The following is a 22,308-nucleotide window of genomic DNA, read 5'->3' on the forward strand; positions in this document are numbered from 1 at the left end:
GGTTGTGGAGTTACATGTTTTCCTGAAGAACTTCACTTTTTACTTCATTAAATACACCGTCTCAAGTACTGCTGTGTCTGCCTCATCTTCTGGGTTCTGCCGACTATTCGTGGCTCAGTTGGTTAAGTGACTGTTTCTCACTCCGGAGACCCGGGTTCGTAACCGGGTCCTGACAGAGTCTGTAGGTCGACTGCAACAGGCGACATTGTTGTTAGCTACAGCCACTTCTTGTCTCACCACACTTTCATCTATAGTTACCTTATGGCTCAGAGCTGTGTTACACCTAAAAACCTGAGGGCTGGCTTCTTGCACTTAACAAATAAAAAGCTTTGTACGTGACAGGAGGCTGCTGAGGGGAGAACGGCTCATAATAATGTCCAGAACAGAGCAAATGGAATGGCGTCAAACACCTGGAAACCATGTGTTTGACGTATTTGATACCATTCCACTGATTCTGGTCCATTTATTACCACGAGCCGGTCCTCCCCAATGATTGTGCCACCAGACTCCTGTGTTGTACATTGTATGCAGCCACGTAGTATCTGTTAGAAGACCACTTACAGCTGTAACAATAACAAACAGTTAGCGCAGCACTGCAACCGCAAAACCGTAAAGAAAAGCTACTAGCGTGTCTCAGGAAACAAATGGGTATTGAACTTCAGATTGTTGACTCAAGACTGCATTAGCCCATTGAGTTAAAGCCTAGGCATTAGCTTTGGGAGCTATGACTAATCTTAATTTTCCAAGCAAGGCGACTCATCACGCAAACTGAACCTGCTTCACTATACATGGAATAAGGGTGGCTGTCTGTGCAGCATGGCAGCGGGCTATATAAGGACAGTAGACAGTTTATCTTATCCACAGCGAGGGCCAGCACCAGACAGAGCTCTTTAACAGAGCCAGCTGAGGGGTCTGGATGAACATAATCAGATGGGCCAGGCTACAGAGGGACAGCCAAACCATGCAGATATTGAATTGGGTTCTAACAGTTTTCAGTAACACTTGTAGTCTGGATTGACTTCATATCAATCATATCATAGTCCTAATCATCTCATAGTCATAATCATATCATAGTCAATCATATCATAGTCAATCATGTCATAATCATAATCATGTCATAGTAATAATCATATCATCAGATTGGATTTGATGATAATCATGTCATCATATCATAGTAATAATCATCATAGTCAATCACGTCATAATCATATAATAGTATAATCATATCATAGTCATAATAGTATTAGTCAGGCAGACTAGAGATAGAGGCATGTAAAGGATATTTATATCAGAAGAGGTTTATTTTAACCCTTTTCTGCTGCCCAGAAGTCTAACAGTGATTAGAGAGGCTAAAGCCACCTTTCCCCTCCAGTAGCCAAGTATTGATTATCACCTGCTGCCTCGACACGCAAGCTCCAAGATACGGCTGCATATTTCAACAGGGGCATCGACGGAATCTCTGACTGGGGGGTTCTGGAGAACCGGAACCCCTGTAGATGATGGAAGAGCAGGCAGGCAGAGCTGTGATTTAGAATGTGATGCAGAAGGGTCAGAAAGAGATTAGGCCCAGTACTCATGGGAAGCCAACTGTTCCAACTGTACCAATGTGCAGTTCCATTAACTGACTGAGTTCCATTTGGCTGTTCAGTCTAAGGAGAAATGTAGGCCAAGCAGAGAGGAGGAAGTAGCAGTCCCTCTCCAGACTGAGTGTCTATTGCTTTTTTTAAAAGCCTAAATGAGGCAGAAAATACTGAGGGAGCTCTGATGAGCACTGGTCCCTTTTCTGTGGTTGCCTAGGGTGCTACATCATGTTTGTGAATGTGTTTCACTCATTCGCCCGCCACTCTCCAGAGGTCTTTACTGTGGAGCCAGCGTCGTTAATGGGCTGTAGGGAGGAGATATGGCCCACTGCTCCGATCTGCACTCATTAAAATGAAGCTGAAACGTTAAGAGAACCAGACAGACACCATTTTTTAACAGCACACACCTTAGTGCAGTAAACTAAGCACACCGCATAGTGAGGTGTTGGTGCTTGGATCAAAGCGATACCAAAAGAGATACCATATGATTGCTTATAACCTGACCTGACCTGTCTAGCCGATATGTAAGTTGGTGCTTGAATGTAATAGGTGCTCATATCTGGCCTTTCCTGACCTTAAAAGTTTTCAAACACAAGATGTCATCAAGCAGCATACGCTCTGTTCCCGATAGAGGTGAAGTTATAGAATCTGAATCCCTTGAGTGTTATGGAACGCTGAGTGCCTTAAAATGTACACATGAAGTTCCAATGAAAATCAGGAAGCGATAGGAACTACCGACGACATGCTATTGATGACAGACAAGTTTCAGAAAATTCCAACTATGACCTTCAGTGACTGTGTAACCACTAGACTACACTATTTAACAATATATATTTTTAAACTATTGTACTCATTCTAATATGTTTCATGATGATATTTGCAGATGAAGATATGAATGGACCACATTCCTTCTCTCACAGTGTTGTTTAAACATTCTACCCTTCGATAGGCCTACACCATGAATGGAAATAATCTTGAATGGGGCTGTATTTGGCCAAATCACTGTAGAAACCTCAAATTCTACACGGTGCAGGAAGTCGGTTTGTTTCCATGCCTACTGTACATACGAGCCTTAACTACCATATAACTGAAATGGGGCTAATCTAGAATGGTCATTCTCATTCATTGAATGCAGAGTTCCGTGTGGAAGTGTATAATTCAGTATGTTTTTCAGTGCAAGAATGTAGTTGGCTGACATTTCGGTAGGTCTGTGTTAAATCAAGTGGAATTTCTAGCCATGTCTGTTTTACCTATTTCTAGCCTCACTCTTCTCACCCCTCTCATTTTTGGCCTCTTTCCAGACCTGCTAAAGACCTGCCAGAAGCACCCCGGGAGATAGAACTTCTTTCCGTAAGTATAACGTTTTTTTTCACTTTACATTAAAGGATAGTTCACCTCAGTGGTGCCAATCTTTCCTATTCATTTGAATCCTGAGACATTTACACAACAGATGCCGTGGGATATGGAGCTCGACTATAGGCCACATTTGAGGCATGACAAACTTTGGGTTTGGAGAATGAACTATCCCTTTAACTGGAAGCCACATAGGCCGTCCTATGGGAGTAAGGGAGGTATGGGGATTACGCAGCACTGTCAACCCACACGCTGTCATGCAGCCTGTCCAGAGACGGAAGAGAGACATTCCACTCCCTAATTGTTTCTAGTTCATAAACAGTCAATGAACTAAGCAGACCCAGCTGCTATCATATTGGTGTGGACTGTGAAAAAAATAAATCAATGGCAAAGCCTGAGTAAGACATCATTTATCCACCATTTTTTCCCCAGACATGAAGTCCGGTTGGGACTGACAAAACTGGACTGTGCACTGACACCCCAAGCTTGGGGATTGTGAGCTTGTGACAGTTCTCTTTCCTTGTGGATGGGATGTTGTGTGCACTGTCGTCTCAAGCGTCTTCTACTCCACAGACAGACAGGATGTGAAATGCCTACTTTAGCAAGCTAGGTTCAATTGTAGTGTGCTCAGTCTGAGTGGGGAGTTATCAAATGTTTTCTGAACAGTAGGTAGCTTAGCTTATTTCGATAAATCTGGTTGCAGCTGTAGATAATATAGCCTGCAGTAGATCTACATGTTTTTAGTTGACAATGCTGCAGAAGTGGTTGTTCCTTCCACAATTTCTATGGCAGGAACTCAAACTAGAGGTTAATTCTTATTTAAACTAGGAAAGTCAGTTAAGAACTAATTCTTATTTTCAATGATGGCCTAGGAACAGTGGGTTAACTGCCTTGTTCAGGAGTAGAAAGACAGATTTTTACCTTGTCAGCTCGGGAATTTGATCTTGCAACCTTTCGGTTACTAGTCCAACGCTCTAACCACTAGGCTACCTGCAGTGTTTACATAGGAGGGATGTTCACAGAGAAATCAGGAGTTCTCCTTCTTGTCGTCATGCCGTCAGTAGGACTAGGGGTACACCACTAGTGGGTGGATATTGGATCAGGCATTCCATAGCGATTTTATTTATTTATATTATTTAGTAAACACCCACCCACAGGAGAGCATTGCTACTGTAAGCGTTACACAGTGGGTTTGAATGAAATATACATATTAAGCCACAATGTTATCAGCAGGGTTTTTAATACTCAAGTGCTGCCAGTTGATAAGTCTTGCCTTGTGCTTCTGATAGAAGGTTGCTCTGACACAGGCTTGCTAGTGTTTAATGTCAGGCAGTAGATTGATAACAAAGTGTGTGTTGTGAATGGGTCAAAAAGGTGACATGAAATACAGTCTACATTCTGTACTACAATGACAGTGAACAACTAGCTGGTGTTCGTTGACTGCACACTGATAGCAGTGCTCATGGTTAAAACAGAGATAGTAGAGAGAATCTCTAGGAAGGATAGGAAAAGAAGGACCTGAAGATCTGTTGATGCTGTGTTTATTCTGGAAAGTCTCCAAGTTGCAATGAGGAAACGTGCAAGCACACATGCACAAACCATACACACCAAAGTGGGAGCTGACTGAAAGTTTATTTATATTACTGTTAAAAACATGTATAAAATTGGTCCTGTTCCAGAAACAAGGCACACAATGTCAAATGTCTTGGTTCATCATCTCGATCTCAGTGTTTTAGTATCAAGCATTCCCTATATAAAAACACATCCACATTTTACAGAACTTAAAATTCCGAGCAGCAAGACAACCATGCAACAACTTGAGCGATGCAAACGGGGTGCTTTCTAGTAGTACGTCTCCCTCTCCACCCAACCTAAAACAGAGAAGATGGAAAACAGGATTTAGAGATCAATTACCTCTGGTAAAACAGGTGGACTAAGGAAGGCTGTAGCATACATAAACATAGATCATGTTAACGATCCGTGTGTAGTTCAGACGATCACGGAGGAAGACAGTCAAGTGACCGACGTCTTTAACATGGTCTCTGATAGCATACCGGTTTACTCACATCAAATGCATTTTATAAAGCCCTTTTTACATCAGCAGTTGTCAATGGAGTGGACTAGACTCCCAAACGTGTCTGTGTCCACTGTCTTGCACCGACTAAGCAGCAGCATATTTTTCAGATGCACTAAAGATTTACAGACTTCGCTTGTTTGCCAGATAGTAAAGCTACCTAAATATGCAGCCTTACTATCTTCCTGAGAACGAGGGAAAAGCTTGTGGTTTTGAGAGCCAAACTGACCTGAAGAATTGTATGAACAAGTACAGCAGATAGTCTCAGTAATAACTAAAGGGATTAAGCCTCACCTCCTGGGCTGCGTCGGATGATCAGTTTTCGGATTTCATCATAAATAAAGATGAGGAGAGAGTATGGGAAGGCGCAGAACCACCAGCTGGGTCTAAGGAGAAAAGAAAAACAAAACATAAAACAAAAATAACAGAACTGAAATGACTCCAGACCAGAGTGCACCAAGAACAGACCTTAACATTTTAAGCAACACATAGCTAAGCTTAATAGAAGTCCTCCTAGAGTTAAGTATTTTTGGTACTAAAAAAAATAACATTTAAGTGTACCTAACTGAAGGGTGTACCTAACTGAAGGGTCTTTACTTACTTGAGTGGGTACATTCTGAGGGCGATGCCCATCCCAGGACAGTAGGACAGGAAGGCGGCCAGGGCGGTCTCCTCAAACAGGCCGAAGATGAGAATCTTGTTCCTGAGGAGGACAGAAGCAGCATTTAAAATCAAGTAATTTCTTTGACAACAAAAACTAACAACAGCCGATGCTCTTCAAAATGGCCACTGAACCCACCTCATTCCTTGTTGGAAGACTGAGTTCCTCCTGGTCTTACAGATGATCAAATCAGCCCACTGTACAACTACAATACTGGCGAAGAATGCTGTGTGGCAGGTGAATTCCACAATCTTTCTCTGTTCATAAGTCTGTGGGAAACAGTCAGCAACAGAGGGAGAAACCGTCAAAACACAGTCAGCTAATCATCTACAATCAACAAGGCTTGTGAAAAGCACATTGGTGTCTGCATACTCACCCACTGCTGGCCATAGCTATCCTCCAGGTCATTGCAAAATTTGTTGTCCCAGTCCACACGAATACCTAGCAGTCTAGAGGGTAAGAACCCATTCTCAGCAAGGATCACAAAGTATGTGAAGAACCCAGCCAAAGCCTGGATCATACCTGTGGAGAGATGGGATACGATGGGTGCATTTGTATCAGATTCTATCCATGTCATTCTGTCTGTTGGTTTTCTATGTTGCATCAATCTCCATAAAAAAACATTTAAAGTTTGATTGTCACATACACCGGATAGGTGCAGGAGAATGTGTTGTTTTACAGGGTCAGTCATAGTAGTAGGGTGCTCCTGGAGCTTATTAAGGTTAACTGCCTTGCTCAAGGGGGTGGCGACAGATTTTTCACCTTGTCGGCTCAGGTATTCGAACCAGCGACCTTTCAGTTACTGGGCCAACACTAACCACTGGGCTACCTGTCGCCCTACAGTGATTCCCAAGGAGTATCACGTTGGTGGGAGAGGTTTGCGACCCATGATATGATGCAACCGTATGTGAATGCTGTCCATATCAGTGTTTCCTCTTAAGGAAAGTCCCGCTCACGTGGAAACCTCTGGTTTAAACCTATTTTTGGCTCCATCACCAAAGTGTGAAACTCTTGAGCCAGAGACATCCCATAATCACTCAGAGACCCCTTCTCTTATCACCAGGGAGGCTATTTCTGGTACATACCCCACTTCCAGCTGATCCCAAAACCACCCAGTCAACTTTAGAGTTAGAATCCAGTTTGAGGTGTATGAGATGTTAATCTTTCATCTAAGAATGAAAATACTTTGTTTTGCGCAAGTCAGGCTTTGTGAAAAGCGGTCTTACCGATTTGACCGTAGGCTATGCTGATAAGTCTTTCATTCACCAGTTTGTCTGTTTTGGAGTTTCTGGGCTGTCTCTTCATGATGTCACTCTCAGCAGCTTCGTAGGCCAGGGAGATGGCGGGGACCTGCAAAGTTGAGGACGATTTCAACAATTAGAATAAAACTGAACGGTAAACAAAGATTTAGAAGAAAAAAAACTTAAATATACAAATACCTTACCATGTCAGTTCCCAAGTCGATACAGAGGATGGTGACGGTTCCTAGGGGCAGTGGAATGTTGGCGATGATGAAGAAGAGGAAGGGTGTGATTTCTGGAATGTTACTGGTCAGGGTGTAGGCGATGGACTTCTTCAAGTTGTCAAAGATCAGACGGCCTAGGAAAGGTACATGCATAACGTTAGTGAAAATAACGCAGAATAGAAGGAACTCCAAACATTCTAAATCCACTGAAATGCTGCTTCTACCTTCTTCGACACCAGTCACGATGGAGGCAAAGTTGTCATCCAGGAGGATCATGTCGGCAGCCTGCTTGGATACATCCGATCCAGAGATACCCATAGCAACACCGATGTCAGCCTTCTTCAGAGCAGGAGAATCATTCACACCATCACCTGTCACAGCCACAATAGCACCCTGTGGATAAGGAGGAGAGGTGTTTGAGTCTATGGAGAGAGAAGTCTAAAGAGAGAAAACTGGTAAACACATTTTTAATTTTAAAGGAATTTATCTACGCTACAGTCACTCCGTTTACCTCTCGTGAGATAGGCCTAGTGTCTTTAAGTTGAGCTGAATATTACCTGGCGCTGGCAGCCCTCCACGATAATAAGCTTCTGCTGAGGAGAGGTTCTGGCAAACACAATCTCTGTGTGATATTTCAGGATGTCGTCCAACTGTTCAGCGCTCAGGTCCTTGAGGTCACCGCCATGGACCACACAGGCCTTGGCATCCCTGGGAAAAATGTACCCTTTATTTATGAAAAATCCCATTGATATGAAGACATTTCTATAATGTCTATAAGCACTCATGAAAAGGACCTGACATTCAAGCCTGAATGAAATCTTTGGGAGAAGGCCTTCAAAAATGAAAAATGTAGAGAAACTGCAGGATTTTAACAGTAGTTTCCAATAACAGAACTTAAATATTTGTTGTATTACCTAGGGTCAACTTCATTGACTGGAATGTTCAGACGAGCAGCAATGTCTTCAACAGTCTCATTTCCTTCAGAAATGATGCCCACACCCTTGGCAATGGCTTTAGCAGTGATGGGATGATCACCAGTGACCATGATAACCTAAGGGAAGGAAGGGAAGAGGAGTGGTCTGATCACAGTGGCTGCTATGTGGATTGACTGAAGAGTCTTGTGTTTAGTATGATATTGCCATACCTTGATTCCAGCACTCCTGCACTTGCCCACAGCGTCAGGCACAGCAGCACGGGGAGGGTCAATCATGGACATTAGGCCAACGAAGCACAGATTCTCAGTTGGGAAGTTCACCTCTTCACAATCGAACTGGAAGCCCTCAGCGAACTGGTCATCAGGGAGCTGGAAATGACAGAACCCTAGACGGATACAAAATTGTGAAAATGTGAATTGAAAAAAAGGAGCAAAAGCGCAATTTTACACCTCACATTGAATCATTTGACAACACAGATGGAAAAAAATACAGTAGTATTGGCTAGTGATGACTGAAATAAATGACTATTACCCAGCACTCGCTCTCCCAGACCACCCAGTTCCATGTAGGCGTTCTGGAAAGAGTCCTTCATCTCGTCATCCAGAGGCTGTTCTTTGCCCTGGATCAAAATGGTGGAGCAGCGGTCCAGAATCCTCTCAGGAGCTCCCTTCATCACCAGCAGATGCTTGGACTCACCCTCATTCTTGTTCAGGTGAACTGAGAGCTAAAGGATACAATTATAGGAGCAGCCATTTTGAGAATAGATTACCAGAGTAGGCATAACAATGTTGATCTCTGTGCTAAAGGGAAGGGTTTTCAAAGACTTACAGTGAAACATATCCCCTTATTTCGTGTTGCATGGTGCTACCGTGCCATTGACCTACCTGGTATTTGTTGGTGGAGTTGAATGGGATCTCAGCAACCTTGGTGTACTGGTCTCTCATGCCTTGCACAGACCCACAGCACAGCTCAATACACTTCAGCAGGGCAGACTCTGAGGCATCACCAGCCACATCTCTCTGTGAGAGAGAAACGAGTAGGCAGATGAAGTGGACGTGGTATGCCGCACATTCTTTCACACACTAGCACTTCCGAGGACCTGGTATATCCTTATGTGGCCTAAGACATTAAAATGCCCTCCATCAATTTAAACAGATTTAATGAAAAGGAAATCTTTGAAGATTTTGACTTCTAACAGGCTCAGACAGTGACAAAGAGACACTGAAAATAAGGGGTGAAATTAAGTGTGGTAATCACAGCTAGTCCAAGGTGAGATGATTAACAGAAGGAGAGGTTATATTCCAGGGGATTGCGAGGGATGAGGCAATATGAGGCATTCAGGCAACAGGAGAGGAATTACATAAGGTGAAACACACCCCTGTTGAGCCTTTTCAGCAGCTTTATATGCTGAACTCCTGTCGATAGCACCATGTGTATACTGTTGTCAATTCACTCTGGGGAAATGAGACACTTACTTTAAGGATAGGAATACCGCTCTGTTCTGCCAGGAAGACGGCACGGTTACACAGGCCAGCGACTCTAGCCAGGGCAGCCCAGGTGGCAGAGCTCCTGTCGAAGGAGGTACCACTCTGGTTCTCTGTGGTGTCAGCCTCATGAATCTGGTTGTCGAACCACATGTGAGCCACGGTCATTCTGTTCTGAGTCAGGGTTCCGGTCTTGTCAGAGCAAATGGTGGAGGTGGAGCCCAAGGTCTCAACAGCTTCGAGATTCTTCACCAGGCAGTTCTTCTTGGCCATACGTTTGGCAGTCAGAGTTAAACACACCTACGGAGAAAGCCAAAAGCCACTCAACATGTCTGTCGAACAAAATTGACAATGTACTGGTTTCTGGAGCCATATGTGAAGTGTTGGGGGGGGCACTCCCGAAAGACCGTACTCACAGTTACAGTGGCCAGGAGACCCTCAGGCACATTAGCGACAATGATTCCGATGAGGAAGATGACAGCTTCCAGCCAAGAGTATCCGAGGATGAGGGACAGGACAAAGAAAGACATGCCCAGGAAGACTGCCACACCGGTGATGATGTGGATGAAGTGCTCAATTTCAATGGAGATTGGGGTACGTCCGACTTCCAGGCCAGAGGCGAGGGTAGCAATACGACCCATAACAGTGCGGTCACCAGTGTTGATGACAATACCTCTGGCAGTTCCTGCAGGAAATAACGTGCAGATTTCATTTAACAATCATGCCATCATATTGACTACTGTTTAACAGCAGTTGACATTGATTCAACCTCAGAAATGGTGGACATAATTTATACAGCAACAGGACTTCATCAAAGATAGCCCAGTCATGGTTTGTTTTCTTTTATTTATTTGCCAGGGACCATGTACAACATGCCCTTGCACCAGATTTAGCTAGATTGCTTTTTATTTATTTTTTATCTGTGGTCCCTGGGCAGAATTTATTTTTATTTAGTTTGTTTCTCATCTGAGCAAAGTACCTTCAACACAGTTGGTAGAGAAGAAGGCAATGTTCCTTGTCTCCAGGGGGTTGTCATTGGAGTAGTCCGGAGTACGGGTCTGGGGCTCAGATTCACCAGTGAGGGAGGAGTTGTCCACCTAAGTGGGGAGGGAATTAGAGTAATACAATAATGAATGACACAGACATGGGTGGAATGTGACGTATTTGGAGCAAGGGGATTTTAAAGTACCCACTTTGCAACCGCTGGCGGAGATGATTCGCAAATCGGCGGGAATCCTATCTCCACCTTTCACCTCCACCAGATCTCCAACCACCACTTGTTGAGCGTTGATGTTCATCTTCTCACCGTCACGGACAACCAGGGCTTGCTACAAGGTAGAGGACACAACAAGATTCATCTTTAAATGTAACAATAAAAGGGGAAAAAACACCTTGAAAATAAGTGTTTCTAAAACAGCCAGTACCTGTGGGACCAGGTTCTTGAAGGAGTCCATGATCTTTGAGCTCTTGGCCTCTTGGTAGTAGGAGAAACAGCCAGTAACAATGACAACAGCAGAGAGTACAACACCCAGGTACAACTGTGTGGGACAAAGATGCAGAACGTGTTAAAATTAAGTTAACTCCCCCGCACAAACACCAGTGCAAAAGAACTACAAAACCCAAGCATCATCTGCTTTCAATTCCATCACAATGTCAATAAAATCAACATTCTTCATCTTGGAATCTTACGTTATCATTGGCCGGCTCATCCTCCATGGCTGCCTGGATTCCGTAGGCCAGGAAGCAGAGGAGAGCGCCAGTCCACAGCAGCATGGAGAACCCGCCAAACATCTGCTTGCAGAACTTCACCCACTCAGGGGTAGTGGGAGGAGGGGTCAGGGAATTTGGGCCATCACGGGCAAGGTTCTCGGCAGCCTTAGCACTGGATAACCCCTGAGGAAATACAAAATTGGTTGTGTTACTTTACATGTCGAGACCTCAAATTAAGATGCTGTAGGAGGATACTTAATTTTAAAATAAATGGGTGCTTCCCTCCCACCCAACCTTTTAAGGGTATACCATTATCGACCCTTGCTTTTTTAAATCAAGTATGTTGCTATAGTCGGGCATATCTAGGTACACCCCCCCCCCTCCATTCTTGAGATTCTCTCTCACGGCACGTGATAAGGAGAGAGGAAGCAAATTGTCAACACAATAATATCTCTCTACAAGGTCTGTCAGTGGCAGACAGAGACACTGCAGGGCCAAGTCATAATTCTAATTTCACATAAGGCAGAGAAACAAGTCAATGGGGCTCTGGAGAGAGTCGAGGTGCTGACAGTTGCCAGGCAACTCGCTGCAAACAATGAAAACAGTGCCATCTCCTCTGCTGGGATTGAGTGCAGTGCCATCTCCTCTGCTGGGGTTGAGCGCATCCTAAATCTGGGCTGAGGTGCTATGAGCCTGCTGCTTGTGAATTATTCAAAAGGACCACTCGGCTGCGCTGCTAGGTTTGGAGGCGGTAATCTACTATTCCCCTTGATCTCTCAATCATGATCAAGAGTCCATTTGTATGGATGTAAAAGAGGGATAAAGCAGCTGTCGTATTGCCTTGGATATTTGTCACATCCAAGCCTGATGACCCCCTTCTTCCACGGTTTAATAATTGGAAGAGATCCCAAGAGTCCGAAACCCATAACTTGTGCAGAACTTTGAAGTCCATCACTTGACTTAATTTTTCTATTAAATAATTGAAACTATTCGAATTGAGGAGAACCGAGCTGAATTGCCTTCCAGCTGTGGTCGATAAACAACTAATTTGTTAACAGAAAACAGTGCAGGGGAGATGAATGAGTCGCCAACTGAAATGAAAATGAGTGAAGCTCCAGACTTACCCTACTAAGGTCGGTGCCGTATTTGCGGTTGAGCTCATCCAGGGTCAGTTTATGGTCATCCTATGGGACAGAGATTAGGAACATGTCACTGACAATCGTATTGCACTGCACTTCCGCACCATCGAGAGAAACATACAGTACATTACATGCAGCGCCAAGCTTGACACCAAGTCAGTGACATCAACACACGAGTGACCAAGACTTGTGATTTAAAGATGAACTTCCCAGGTCCTGAAAGAGAATGAAAGTGAGAGAAGCCGACTCACCAGATCAACTTCCTTTTTCAACTCATCCATGTCCCTCTCCTTCTTCATGGCCTTGGCATTCTTCTTCTTGCCTCCCTGCTCAGAGGTCGCCGCCAGCTCATACTGTTCCCGTCCTTCCTACAGAGAGGTCAAGAAGAGATTGTTAGGAGAGAAGAAAAAATATATACTAACATATAATAAAATAGGTAGAAAGAGGCCCTTTAGAGCTCTGCCCGAGAAAATAAAATCGTCACCCAACTCAAGCCCCTGATGCAGAATCTGCTTAGTTTCCCATAGTGTTTCCGAGGTATGAATAAAACCCAAGTCTGGGGGCCCAACTCTTGAAAGGTAATTCATTGAGTCAATGAGAGACTCGCTCATTTGAATAAAGGATAAAAATTCTACTTTTCCATTACAAATGACTTACCAGAAGTCACCCAACAACTTGTGGGTTATTGATGTAGCATCGTTCTACTGAACGTAAGCCCAGTTATCATTTACAAAACAAACGTGGCCTAGACAGGTATGGTGCAACAAGTACAAAGACTGTCCCTTTTGGACTGCCACAACTATCACCCGGTAGGCTTTCACCTTTTAGAGTCTACGACCTGTGCTAGATAGCACAATTACTTTCACTACTCAGCAGAAGAAACTCAGATGTTTGAAAATGGCATCTGAAGTTCATGAGGAATGCTTAATGAACAATCATGTCACTTTGCACAACTGCGTCAATAAGGAGAGCTGTGGGAGGGGTGGGGCTGAGGGTCATTTCAACATACTCCACTGCAATCCAGGAATGTGAGACTATTAGGCCCTGTCACAATACTTTGTCCAGAATAGGGGCAAAATTAACTCTCCAGAGGGGAAAGATGCACACCGTTGGCTCGGTTGTCTTGAATACACACAGAACTTTCTTCCTCTGGAGTCATCTCATTGTGAAAGTCCAAAATAACCCTGGCACCTCACCTTCTGCAAACACATTGTTCATTCACTCTTCCCTTTCTCCATGATCAAATCGGTCACTTTTGGGAAGAGGACAAAGACCTGTTGAAGAATGCGCGTCAGCTAGACGGCTGAAAAGGGGAGGGTGTTGGGACACTGCGGTAACAGGATAACGCACAGTACCAGATAAACGTTGGTAAGGCAGTTAGCGAGTATAAATTATTCAGGTTCTACTGGTGTTCAGAAGTGTTTTGGATGTGGGGGAGAGAGCTCTACATGCTTCTCTTGATTTGACCCAAACACAGACTTGCCCTTCTTGGAAATGCACCCCCCCCACTAATACTATTTAGAAATATCCCTTTTACTTTCCCAATAGTGCACACATCCGTTATTACCACAATGAAGCAAGGAAGGGAGGATGCTGTTTTGGAAGTATTACTCAGCTGTCTCTCAAAACGTAACAGGAAGCTACTGCACTGAAAACAGGAAAAAAAAAGTGTGGATGTCAGCAATTGTGTGGAATCTCTCACAAGACCAATCATGCAAAAACAACAGTTGTCCCACTACAAGCCTGAGAACAAATGAGGCTTTGTACCTCCATAGAGAACCATGTAAAAACAAGAATAAAAAAATGGGGCAGAGAAATATATCTTTAGAGTGACTTTATTTTGGACAAACTGTACAGTCATGGAATTTATTCAGACCCTCTTAGCAAAACACTTAAGATACCAGGCTTACTGCATTCTTATATGGGATTACTGTAATGGTTTGATCTGGGAGTGGGAGCAACACCACTGTGGTAAACATGGCTTGGGTCTGCATACCATTTCTCCCATAGTTGAATATACTACTCTGAACTGCGTAATCGTTGTTCTCATGAACGTTGCATATGGGAGTGAGTGTAATTAGTCTGGGACAGAAAGAGAAACAACTGTGTGAAAGAGAGTGCAAGAACGCAGGATGGGTGGAGAAGGGGGTGAAGCCGGCAAGACATCTCTTTCCAAGAGGACAGAAAGTTTGAAAGAACTGTCCTCAAAAACAACAGCGATAGACAGAACAGAGCCTCAGTGAGACGAGGGGCCTCTCACTTTTACGCTAAAACAACACCACCGCCAGATCAACAAAAGTTCATAAAAGACGGTCGAGCGGGTGCATATTTTACAGCCAGGGTCGAATTCCTGTGAACACCATTCCTGCTTCTGTTCCTGTACGTGTGCCAAATACAAAAGCTGCTCGCTCAAGCATATTGGCTCCTCCTCGCCCTGGGACTTTGCCCCGTTGCTACAGGCGACAACCACACCTCTCGGATATCTGAATGGACCGAGTCACGTGTAACTCTCCTCCCCCTTTTCTCTCCAGTTTAGAAAAAAGTTCATTTATTCACAAGAAATGCGTTTAAAACTCCCACCACGTCCACTGGAAGAGTCGGTTTTCCCACCGAACAAAAGATGGTGAATGCCTGGGTTTCTCCTTAAGACCCCAGGAGCCACAGTTAAAAGCAGAATACGAATCAATGGGATGCAACTTCCTTTATTGCACTAGTCTGAAATGTAGGTTAGAACAGAACGCACATGGCTATTGCGAAATGCCGATTGTGAGTAGGTCTATGTGGGACAATTCCCTCTGCAGTTGGAATAGAAATTACAGTGGAGGAAACAGAAGGTGTAATAATGTGTGGTACTCTCATTTGGCAGCTAAGCCAAACGAGCAGAGAGGGAGATCGAGCAGGAGAGAAAGGGGCAGTGGGGGTGAGATGTGTTCTCTGTCACAGAGACGGGGTGGCGTGTGACAAAAGGGATGCCTAATACATAGTGACTGTCGAGCGGAAAGAATTTGAAATCCTCAGTAGAGAGAGAGAGGATTTTTTCTTTTTAAAGAGCGCTAGAGAGCAGGTCTCTTGGTTCCACAGTGGACCCCTGGGGGGAAAGAATGGTCAGCTGAGGCCACAACCTGATAGTAGCTCAGAGATGAAACACTGGAGAGAAATAAAAGAATTCCACAATTACTTCACCATATAAAAAGGCCTTGTTTTGGACATGTTCTAGGCCTCATTTGTTTACAGTGGAGATTTTCCACAAGCCACTTTCCATCACACTCAGTGGTGGAATCTTTAAAACAATGACCCCCCTTGATGAAAGATGGCGAGAAAAGAAGTGGAATAACAAAGAAAGAATGCGCCCTAATAATGTTACAGGAAAACGGCCTTGTTTTCAGATCATCACAGTTTATTTTGAGAGATGGAAACAATAGCCATAGTATTCCATTTCGGGAAGGAACTTTTGGGCGTTTCAATTTGTTGACAGTGAGCAGTTGAATACTATCATACCTCTTGATTTTCATTTCATTACAGAAAAAACTATTTTTTCCTCCATCTGCCATTCAATCAGTTCAGAAAAAAATCTGCCAGCTCCCCCTGAACAGGAGCCTATGAACAATGATGACAATGCAGCAACTGGTGCCTCATCTTCACAGCGGTCTCCCTTCCATATACACCTCACCGCTCTAACCAACCCTTTGGTCCCTCCAGCCCTATGCCACCCTCATCCCCCACCTATGTGGTCTCCTGGAAATCATTAGTCCGGCTGTCCAAGCATCTGTGCCTATTGTGCGTGTACTGGACCGGAGCGCTGAGAAGAGGACAGAAGGGGTGGGGGCAGAGCAGAGTGTTCACCACCATACAGGGAAATAATCCAAAACACTGAGGTTTGCTGCTCTGCATTCACATCATACAACCAATCTGTCTCTCTAGTCACCCCTCTCTTACTGTAGCTGTGAATGCATCATTTATCACTGTGCCCGTGTGATCTGTTGCCCAGCAGGGAGTGGCGAGCCTTTTATATGATGCCATTAACCTCCCCGATATCCCACCAGTCTGCCATACAGTACCCAAATACAGGAGTCACAGGTAGGTAGCTGTAAAATATATATAAAACATCAAATAAAAATCACCCCAATAGTTGATACATTTTCCATCACCATAAAATTGCAGGTAGTTATGTATAGGTTTGATGACAAAAACCCTATTGACTAAGGATTGCCCATTTAAAATTAAAATAAAACACTTTTAATTCTACAAGTCTAGAACAATATGCCTTGAAGTGAGAGGAATATACAACAAATCTAGTGTATTGAAATTCATTGGAGCAACTAGGAGATTATGTGTCTTGGATAGATTTGTATCAAATTTAATAAAACTATTGTTTGTTTTTTAAAAACAGTGACTTTCATTAATACATGAGGGCTGTAGTTGATGTAGGTCTTCCCAAAGACACATTGTAGGCCTATCTGAACATTCGCAGAATGTAGGCTACACAAGAAATGTCATACACAACCATATGCCAAAGCCATATACAACAATTAAGCCTTATGTGGAATACATTTATTTTTTTAACGAAATTTTGCACTTGCTCAAATGTTATTAAGGAACAGTTCGGTATTTTCCCCCAGAGTCAGATGACCTCGTGGATACCATTGTTGGATCTCTGCGTCCAGTATTACGAAACTTACGAGGTATTTTCGTGAGCCAATGCTAACTAGTGTTAGCGTGTTCCCACATACTTCAAGTCATTGCGCTAACGCTAGTTTGAAATTTCCTTCAAACTGAACGTGGACATAAAAATGGCATCCACGAGTTCGTCTAACTCTGGGGAAGTAGATAAGGGCATCCTGCTCAAATCCAGAACTATCCTTTTAAGCAGCCAAAGTGAATTATTCCAATGTAGGCCATCTACAAAAACGATATTCTTTCAACGAGCATGACAAAAAAAATAAACACTGACGACTTTGGCGCATGGTTGATATTGTGATTGGGGTGGACTGCGGTTATTATTCAATTTATGAAGAACAGACTTTCGCAACAGCCTACAGTCGCAACTAACCTGAACATTACCTATATTTCTCATTGATGAACAAAATTCAGTCAAGCGGGTTTACAAGTCACCATGAAAGACCATCACTTATATTCAGAAGTGGACTACAGACTCTGTATGGCCGTGTATCTCAAAGTAACACAAGTCACAAGATAGTATGCCGGCCTCCACTTCCCGCAACTCGAATTTAAACAGCCCACGCTACATTTGTAGCCACCTTGGCGGCAGTTTACTTTGATGAAAATAAACATTGTATCAATCTTCAAACTTATCGTACACCGCCAATTCTATCATCGTAGCGCTTACAAGCTTTTCTCCTTGGCGACTAGATCCAAGCTAACCAACCTGTGGATATTCAGTATCAATGTTAAAAACACATTTTTAACGCTAATTGACACTCGATCAAGACACTTTATGAAAGCAACTTTTGTTCAGCGTACAAAATGCGGAAGTCACGCTCCCATCGCAGGCATTTTGAAAAAGAAAATTGCGACCAACTACGTACATGTGATCATTTGAAAACAACTTCGACTGTATTATATATATATTTTAAATCAATACCACTTTTGACAAGTAGCCTACAATTAAGAATTGCGTAAATTAGGCTACATTAGCATTTCATGGAGGAGCTGGAATGTGAAGATGGAAAGAAAAAGCGCACTTACTCCACGTCCCATGTTTGCAGTTTGTGGAGGAAAAAAAACTTATTGAACAATCAAATCCCAATTTACTTTAAAACGAATTGAAAAATGTATTGCCCCTGGATGCGCCCTTATCCACACGTGTCACTCCTACCGGACACGCATCCAAGCTCCCCGTCTCATTAAAAGGTCCAATACTTATATACAGTGTTCCTTTCGATCGTGACGTCTGCACTTTTTGCCATGGTAACATAGAATGGAGGGGCGGAGTCCCCATTATTGAATGTTTTACGATTATCGGCCTTCATAAAGTAGATTGAATCCATTGCGTGACAATGGACTTTAGTCTCTGTAACTTCAAATATTTATGAAGGAAAGTCACTTGGTCTATTCTGTGCAGCCTTATTCATAGTAGGATGAAATCTCTGTCAATATCTCTCACCACTCATATTCATAATGGATACTAACCTATCCTCAAGCCTCTTTAAGAATACAAATTTTCACATAGATTTAAGAATGTTCATGATTTAAACACACACACTCTTTCTCTCTCTCTCTCTCAATCACTCTCTCTTCATTCCTTATTTTAACCTCATTTATGGAAAGGGATCATTTTAGTGTAAACTCCATCACTGGTCTTTAGGAAGTTTAAACTTGAACGAACCAGGCCGTTAAACCCTGTAGGATGTAAACATTCCCTCCTGACCCTGTCATGAACACTTTGTGGACAATGTGACCTTGTCAGAAGAATAATGGCAGCCTGGAAGATGGCAGGTTATTGCATCTACAAATTATTAACTCTTTAACTTAGGGATCCTAACCATTAACCCCGTCTCAAGGTCCTGTTGTATGTCTTAACTTCACCCTTCAGTTTGGACCCCAGTAGGAGTGCTGATCTAGGATCAGTTTGTCCTTTAGATCATAGTGAATAATATTATAGCACTTCTACTCTGAGGTGCTTTGTGGATACAGGACCAGGTATTTCACTGCAGAACCAGACAGAGGCAGATTCAACCACATGTCTATAGGTCACCGTAATTAGTGTAGCATTCTACCTGTGTGAGGTAGAATAGAATAGTATAGAACAACACATCTTTATTGTCCACCCAAATATCAACTTTTCCCTTTGGCTTCACCCAACAATAAGACAATCTAAAATGGTGTTAATAATGAGCATTACATAATGAAAACACATTCACCCAGACACTGACTTTTCCCCCACCACCAACAGGTCAACTAAAGTCAAAGAAAACTATTTGAAATGCTAATTATATTGAATTTAATATTTTTAGACACAAGACTTTGCTTCATGATTCATGTCGATGTACAGTATCATCTAGGACTTGTTATACTCAAGAAGCTGCTTGAAAGCGTTTGCATGAATTTTATTTGGAGAGACTTGATGGACAGATGGACAGACAGCAGCACACTCAGGCACAGTGTGTGTGTGTGTGTGTGTTCAAAGATGGAACTAAAAATATCTCAAATTGTATATACAAGCTGTGAGCCTGATCCAGTAAATGAGTTACCATGGAAACTATCACGTTCCTGTCCCCGCAGAGCGAGCGAGAGGAAGCGCTTCTCTCTTTATCTGCATAATGCCCCCTAGTGGGGAAGAAATACCAGTCCACAAGTTGGTCTCAGAGTAGGATGAAGCTGTCCCAGGTATGCCTAAAGACTGATCTAAGGTCAGCTTTGCATTTGACCCATACGCAAACCCAGACCAAAAAAAAGTCTCTCTTTCAAATAACACCACCGTTGACGTTGCTCCCTTTTCACTGTATGCATCAAACAGCAGTGCTCCTTTTCAGTTGGTACCTTCGGTAAAACAACTATGGGGAGTAGCATTCTCGCGACTTCGATTGAAGAACTAAAATCACGGCTAACAAGGCCAATGAAATCCGCGCCTTGCTGGAAGCCTCGGCTTCCACAGGTCATAAGCCCGAGTATCGGATTCATTCCTTCAATTCTTCCGCACTTCACCTCGAACATTTTTGGAACACAAGACTATCTGACTTTGCGGACCTAGGATCAAGAGAGACACTCAAGTGTTTTAGTACTATATCTCTTGACACAATGATGAAATAATCATGGCCTCTAAACCTTCAAGCTGCATACTGAACCCTATTCCAACTAAACTACTGAAAGAGCTGCTTCCTGTGCGTGGCCCTCCTATGTTGAATATAATAAACGTCTCTCTATCCACCGGATGTGTACCAAACTCACTAAAAGTGGCAGTAATAAAGCCTCTCTTGAAAAAGCCAAACCTTGACCCAGAAAATATAAAAAACGATCAGCCTATATCGAATCTTCCATTCCTCTCAAATTTTTTAGAAAAAGCTGTTGCGCAGCAACTCACTGCCTTCCTGAAGACAAACAATGTATACGAAATGCTTCAGTCTGGTTTTAGACCCTATCATAGCACTGAGACTGCACTTGTGAAGGTGGTAAATTACCTTTTAATGGCATCAGACCGAGGCTCTGCATCTGTCCTCGTGCTCCTAGACCTTAGTGCTGCTTTTGATACCATTGATCACCACATTCTTTTGGAGAGATTGGAAACCCAAATTGGTCTACACGGACAAGTTCTGGCCTGGTTTAGATCTTATCTGTCGGAAAGATATCAGTTTGTCTCTGTGAATGATTTGTCCTCTGACTAATCAACTGTAAATTTCGGTGTTCCTCAAGGTTCCATTTTAGGACCACTATTGTTTTCACTATATATTTTACCTCTTGGGGATGTCATTCAAAAACATAATGTTAACTTTCACTGCTATGCGGATGACACACAGCTGTACATTTCAATGAAATATGGTGAAGCCCCAAAATGTTCCTCGCTAGAAGCCTGTGTTTCAGACATAAGGAAGTGGATGGCTGCAAACTTTCTACTTTTAAAACTCGGACAAAACAGAGATGCTTGTTCTAGGTCCCAAGAAACAAAGATATCTTCTGTTGAATCTGACAATTAATCTTGATGGTTGTACAGTCGTCTCAAATAAAACTGTGAAGGATCTCGGCGTTACTCTGGACCCTGATCTCTCTTTTGACAAACATATCAAGACTGTTTCAAGGACAGTTTTTTTCCATCTACGTAACATTGCAAAAATCAGAAACTTTCTGTCCAAAAATGATGCAGAAAAATGTATCCATGTTTTTGTTACTTCTAGGTTAGACTGCTGAAATGCTCAACTTTCCGGCTATCCAGATAAAGCACTAAATAAACTTCAGTTAGTGCTAAATACGGTCTGCCATGGGCCATTTCATTTGGTATCCATTGGTATAAAAGTTCTACCCGAATACATCATGAATAGTTGGTTTTCAAACACTATGAGAATCACCGTGATGTGGGGAGCAAGAAACTTGTTGCAGGTTAAACTTTTAATCATTGGTTGGAACCGGTTCAGGGCACAGAACAGAAAACCGTAAAACAAATAACACATTTGAGGAACATCTATGCTGTTCTGGAACAGAACCATTATTTTAAAAGAATGGGAACCAGTTAATAGTGTTATTTTACGTTCCGGGCATTTTGAGTCCTACAACAAATGTAACAAAGCGCCTCTGCAAAGCCCTCTGTCACGTTCGTCGAAGTGAGGAGACCAAGCGCAGCGTGATGTGAATACATTATAGTTTTAATAAAGACGGACACTAAACAAACTATACAAAATAACAAAACGAACGTGACGCTATCATACAAAAGTGCAGACACGGGCAACTAGACATAGACAATAACCCACGAAATACCCAAAGAAGATGGCTGCCTAAATATGGTTCTCAATTAGAGACAACGATAAACAGCTGCCTCTAATTGAGAACCAATCTAGGCAACCATAGACATACATAAACACCTAGATAGTAAACGACCCCATAAACCTACAAAACCCCTAGACAGTACAAAAACACATACATCACCCATGTCACACCCTGACCTAACCAAAACAATAAAGAAAACAAAGAATACTAAGGTCAGGGCGTGTCAGGGCGTGACAGTACACCCCCACAAAGGTGCGGCTCTGGCAGCTCCTGGTTGGCTGACGGCTCTGGCGGCTCCTGGCTGGCTGATGGCTCTGGCGGCTCCTGGCTGGCTGACGGCTCTGGCGGCTCCTGGCTGGCTGGCGGCTCCTGGCTGGTTGACGGCTCTGGCGGCTCCTGGCTGGCTGACGGCTCTGGCGGCTCCTGGCTGGCTGACGGCTCTGGCGGCTCCTGGCTGGCTGACGGCTCTGGC

The 22,308-nt window shown here is 43.3% G+C and overlaps 1 protein-coding gene and 1 long non-coding RNA gene across 2 annotated transcripts; both read right to left on the reverse strand.

Annotated features, from left to right (window-relative positions):
* Positions 1 to 4,546: 4,546 nt before the first annotated feature.
* On the reverse strand, positions 4,547 to 18,258 carry LOC115119455 (sodium/potassium-transporting ATPase subunit alpha-1). Its single transcript, XM_029648252.2, has 22 exons — positions 18,108 to 18,258; positions 12,653 to 12,769; positions 12,387 to 12,446; positions 11,242 to 11,445; positions 10,977 to 11,090; positions 10,746 to 10,880; positions 10,532 to 10,649; positions 9,969 to 10,237; positions 9,544 to 9,852; positions 8,953 to 9,087; positions 8,600 to 8,792; positions 8,278 to 8,453; positions 8,048 to 8,184; positions 7,691 to 7,841; positions 7,358 to 7,526; positions 7,113 to 7,267; positions 6,895 to 7,018; positions 6,045 to 6,190; positions 5,807 to 5,937; positions 5,609 to 5,710; positions 5,302 to 5,393; positions 4,547 to 4,804 (listed from the first exon to the last, which is right to left on the reverse strand). Exons 1-22 carry the CDS (start codon positions 18,117 to 18,119, stop codon positions 4,776 to 4,778), a joined length of 3,078 nt encoding a protein of 1,025 aa, XP_029504112.1. The 5' UTR covers positions 18,120 to 18,258; the 3' UTR covers positions 4,547 to 4,775.
* Positions 14,221 to 18,101, reverse strand: LOC115119456 (uncharacterized). The gene is made up of 2 exons (XR_003861988.2): positions 16,338 to 18,101; positions 14,221 to 16,200 (listed from the first exon to the last, which is right to left on the reverse strand). It is a non-coding gene; the product is annotated as an uncharacterized LOC115119456 (long non-coding RNA).
* Positions 18,259 to 22,308: the final 4,050 nt, after the last annotated feature.

This window comes from Oncorhynchus nerka, linkage group LG5, assembly GCF_034236695.1.
Source record: "Oncorhynchus nerka isolate Pitt River linkage group LG5, Oner_Uvic_2.0, whole genome shotgun sequence".
Classification (NCBI taxonomy): domain Eukaryota; kingdom Metazoa; phylum Chordata; class Actinopteri; order Salmoniformes; family Salmonidae; genus Oncorhynchus; species Oncorhynchus nerka.

What these genes read in the sequence shown, in the direction of transcription:
- LOC115119455 (XM_029648252.2), bottom strand. An exon ending in GCAGGAGTGCTGGAATCAAG is followed by an intron (nt 8,185 to 8,277) that starts GTATGGCAATAT and finishes TCCTTCCCTTAG; the next exon opens with GTTATCATGGTCACTGGTGA. An exon ending in TCGACTTGGGAACTGACATG is followed by an intron (nt 7,019 to 7,112) that starts GTAAGGTATTTG and finishes TCAACTTTGCAG; the next exon opens with GTCCCCGCCATCTCCCTGGC.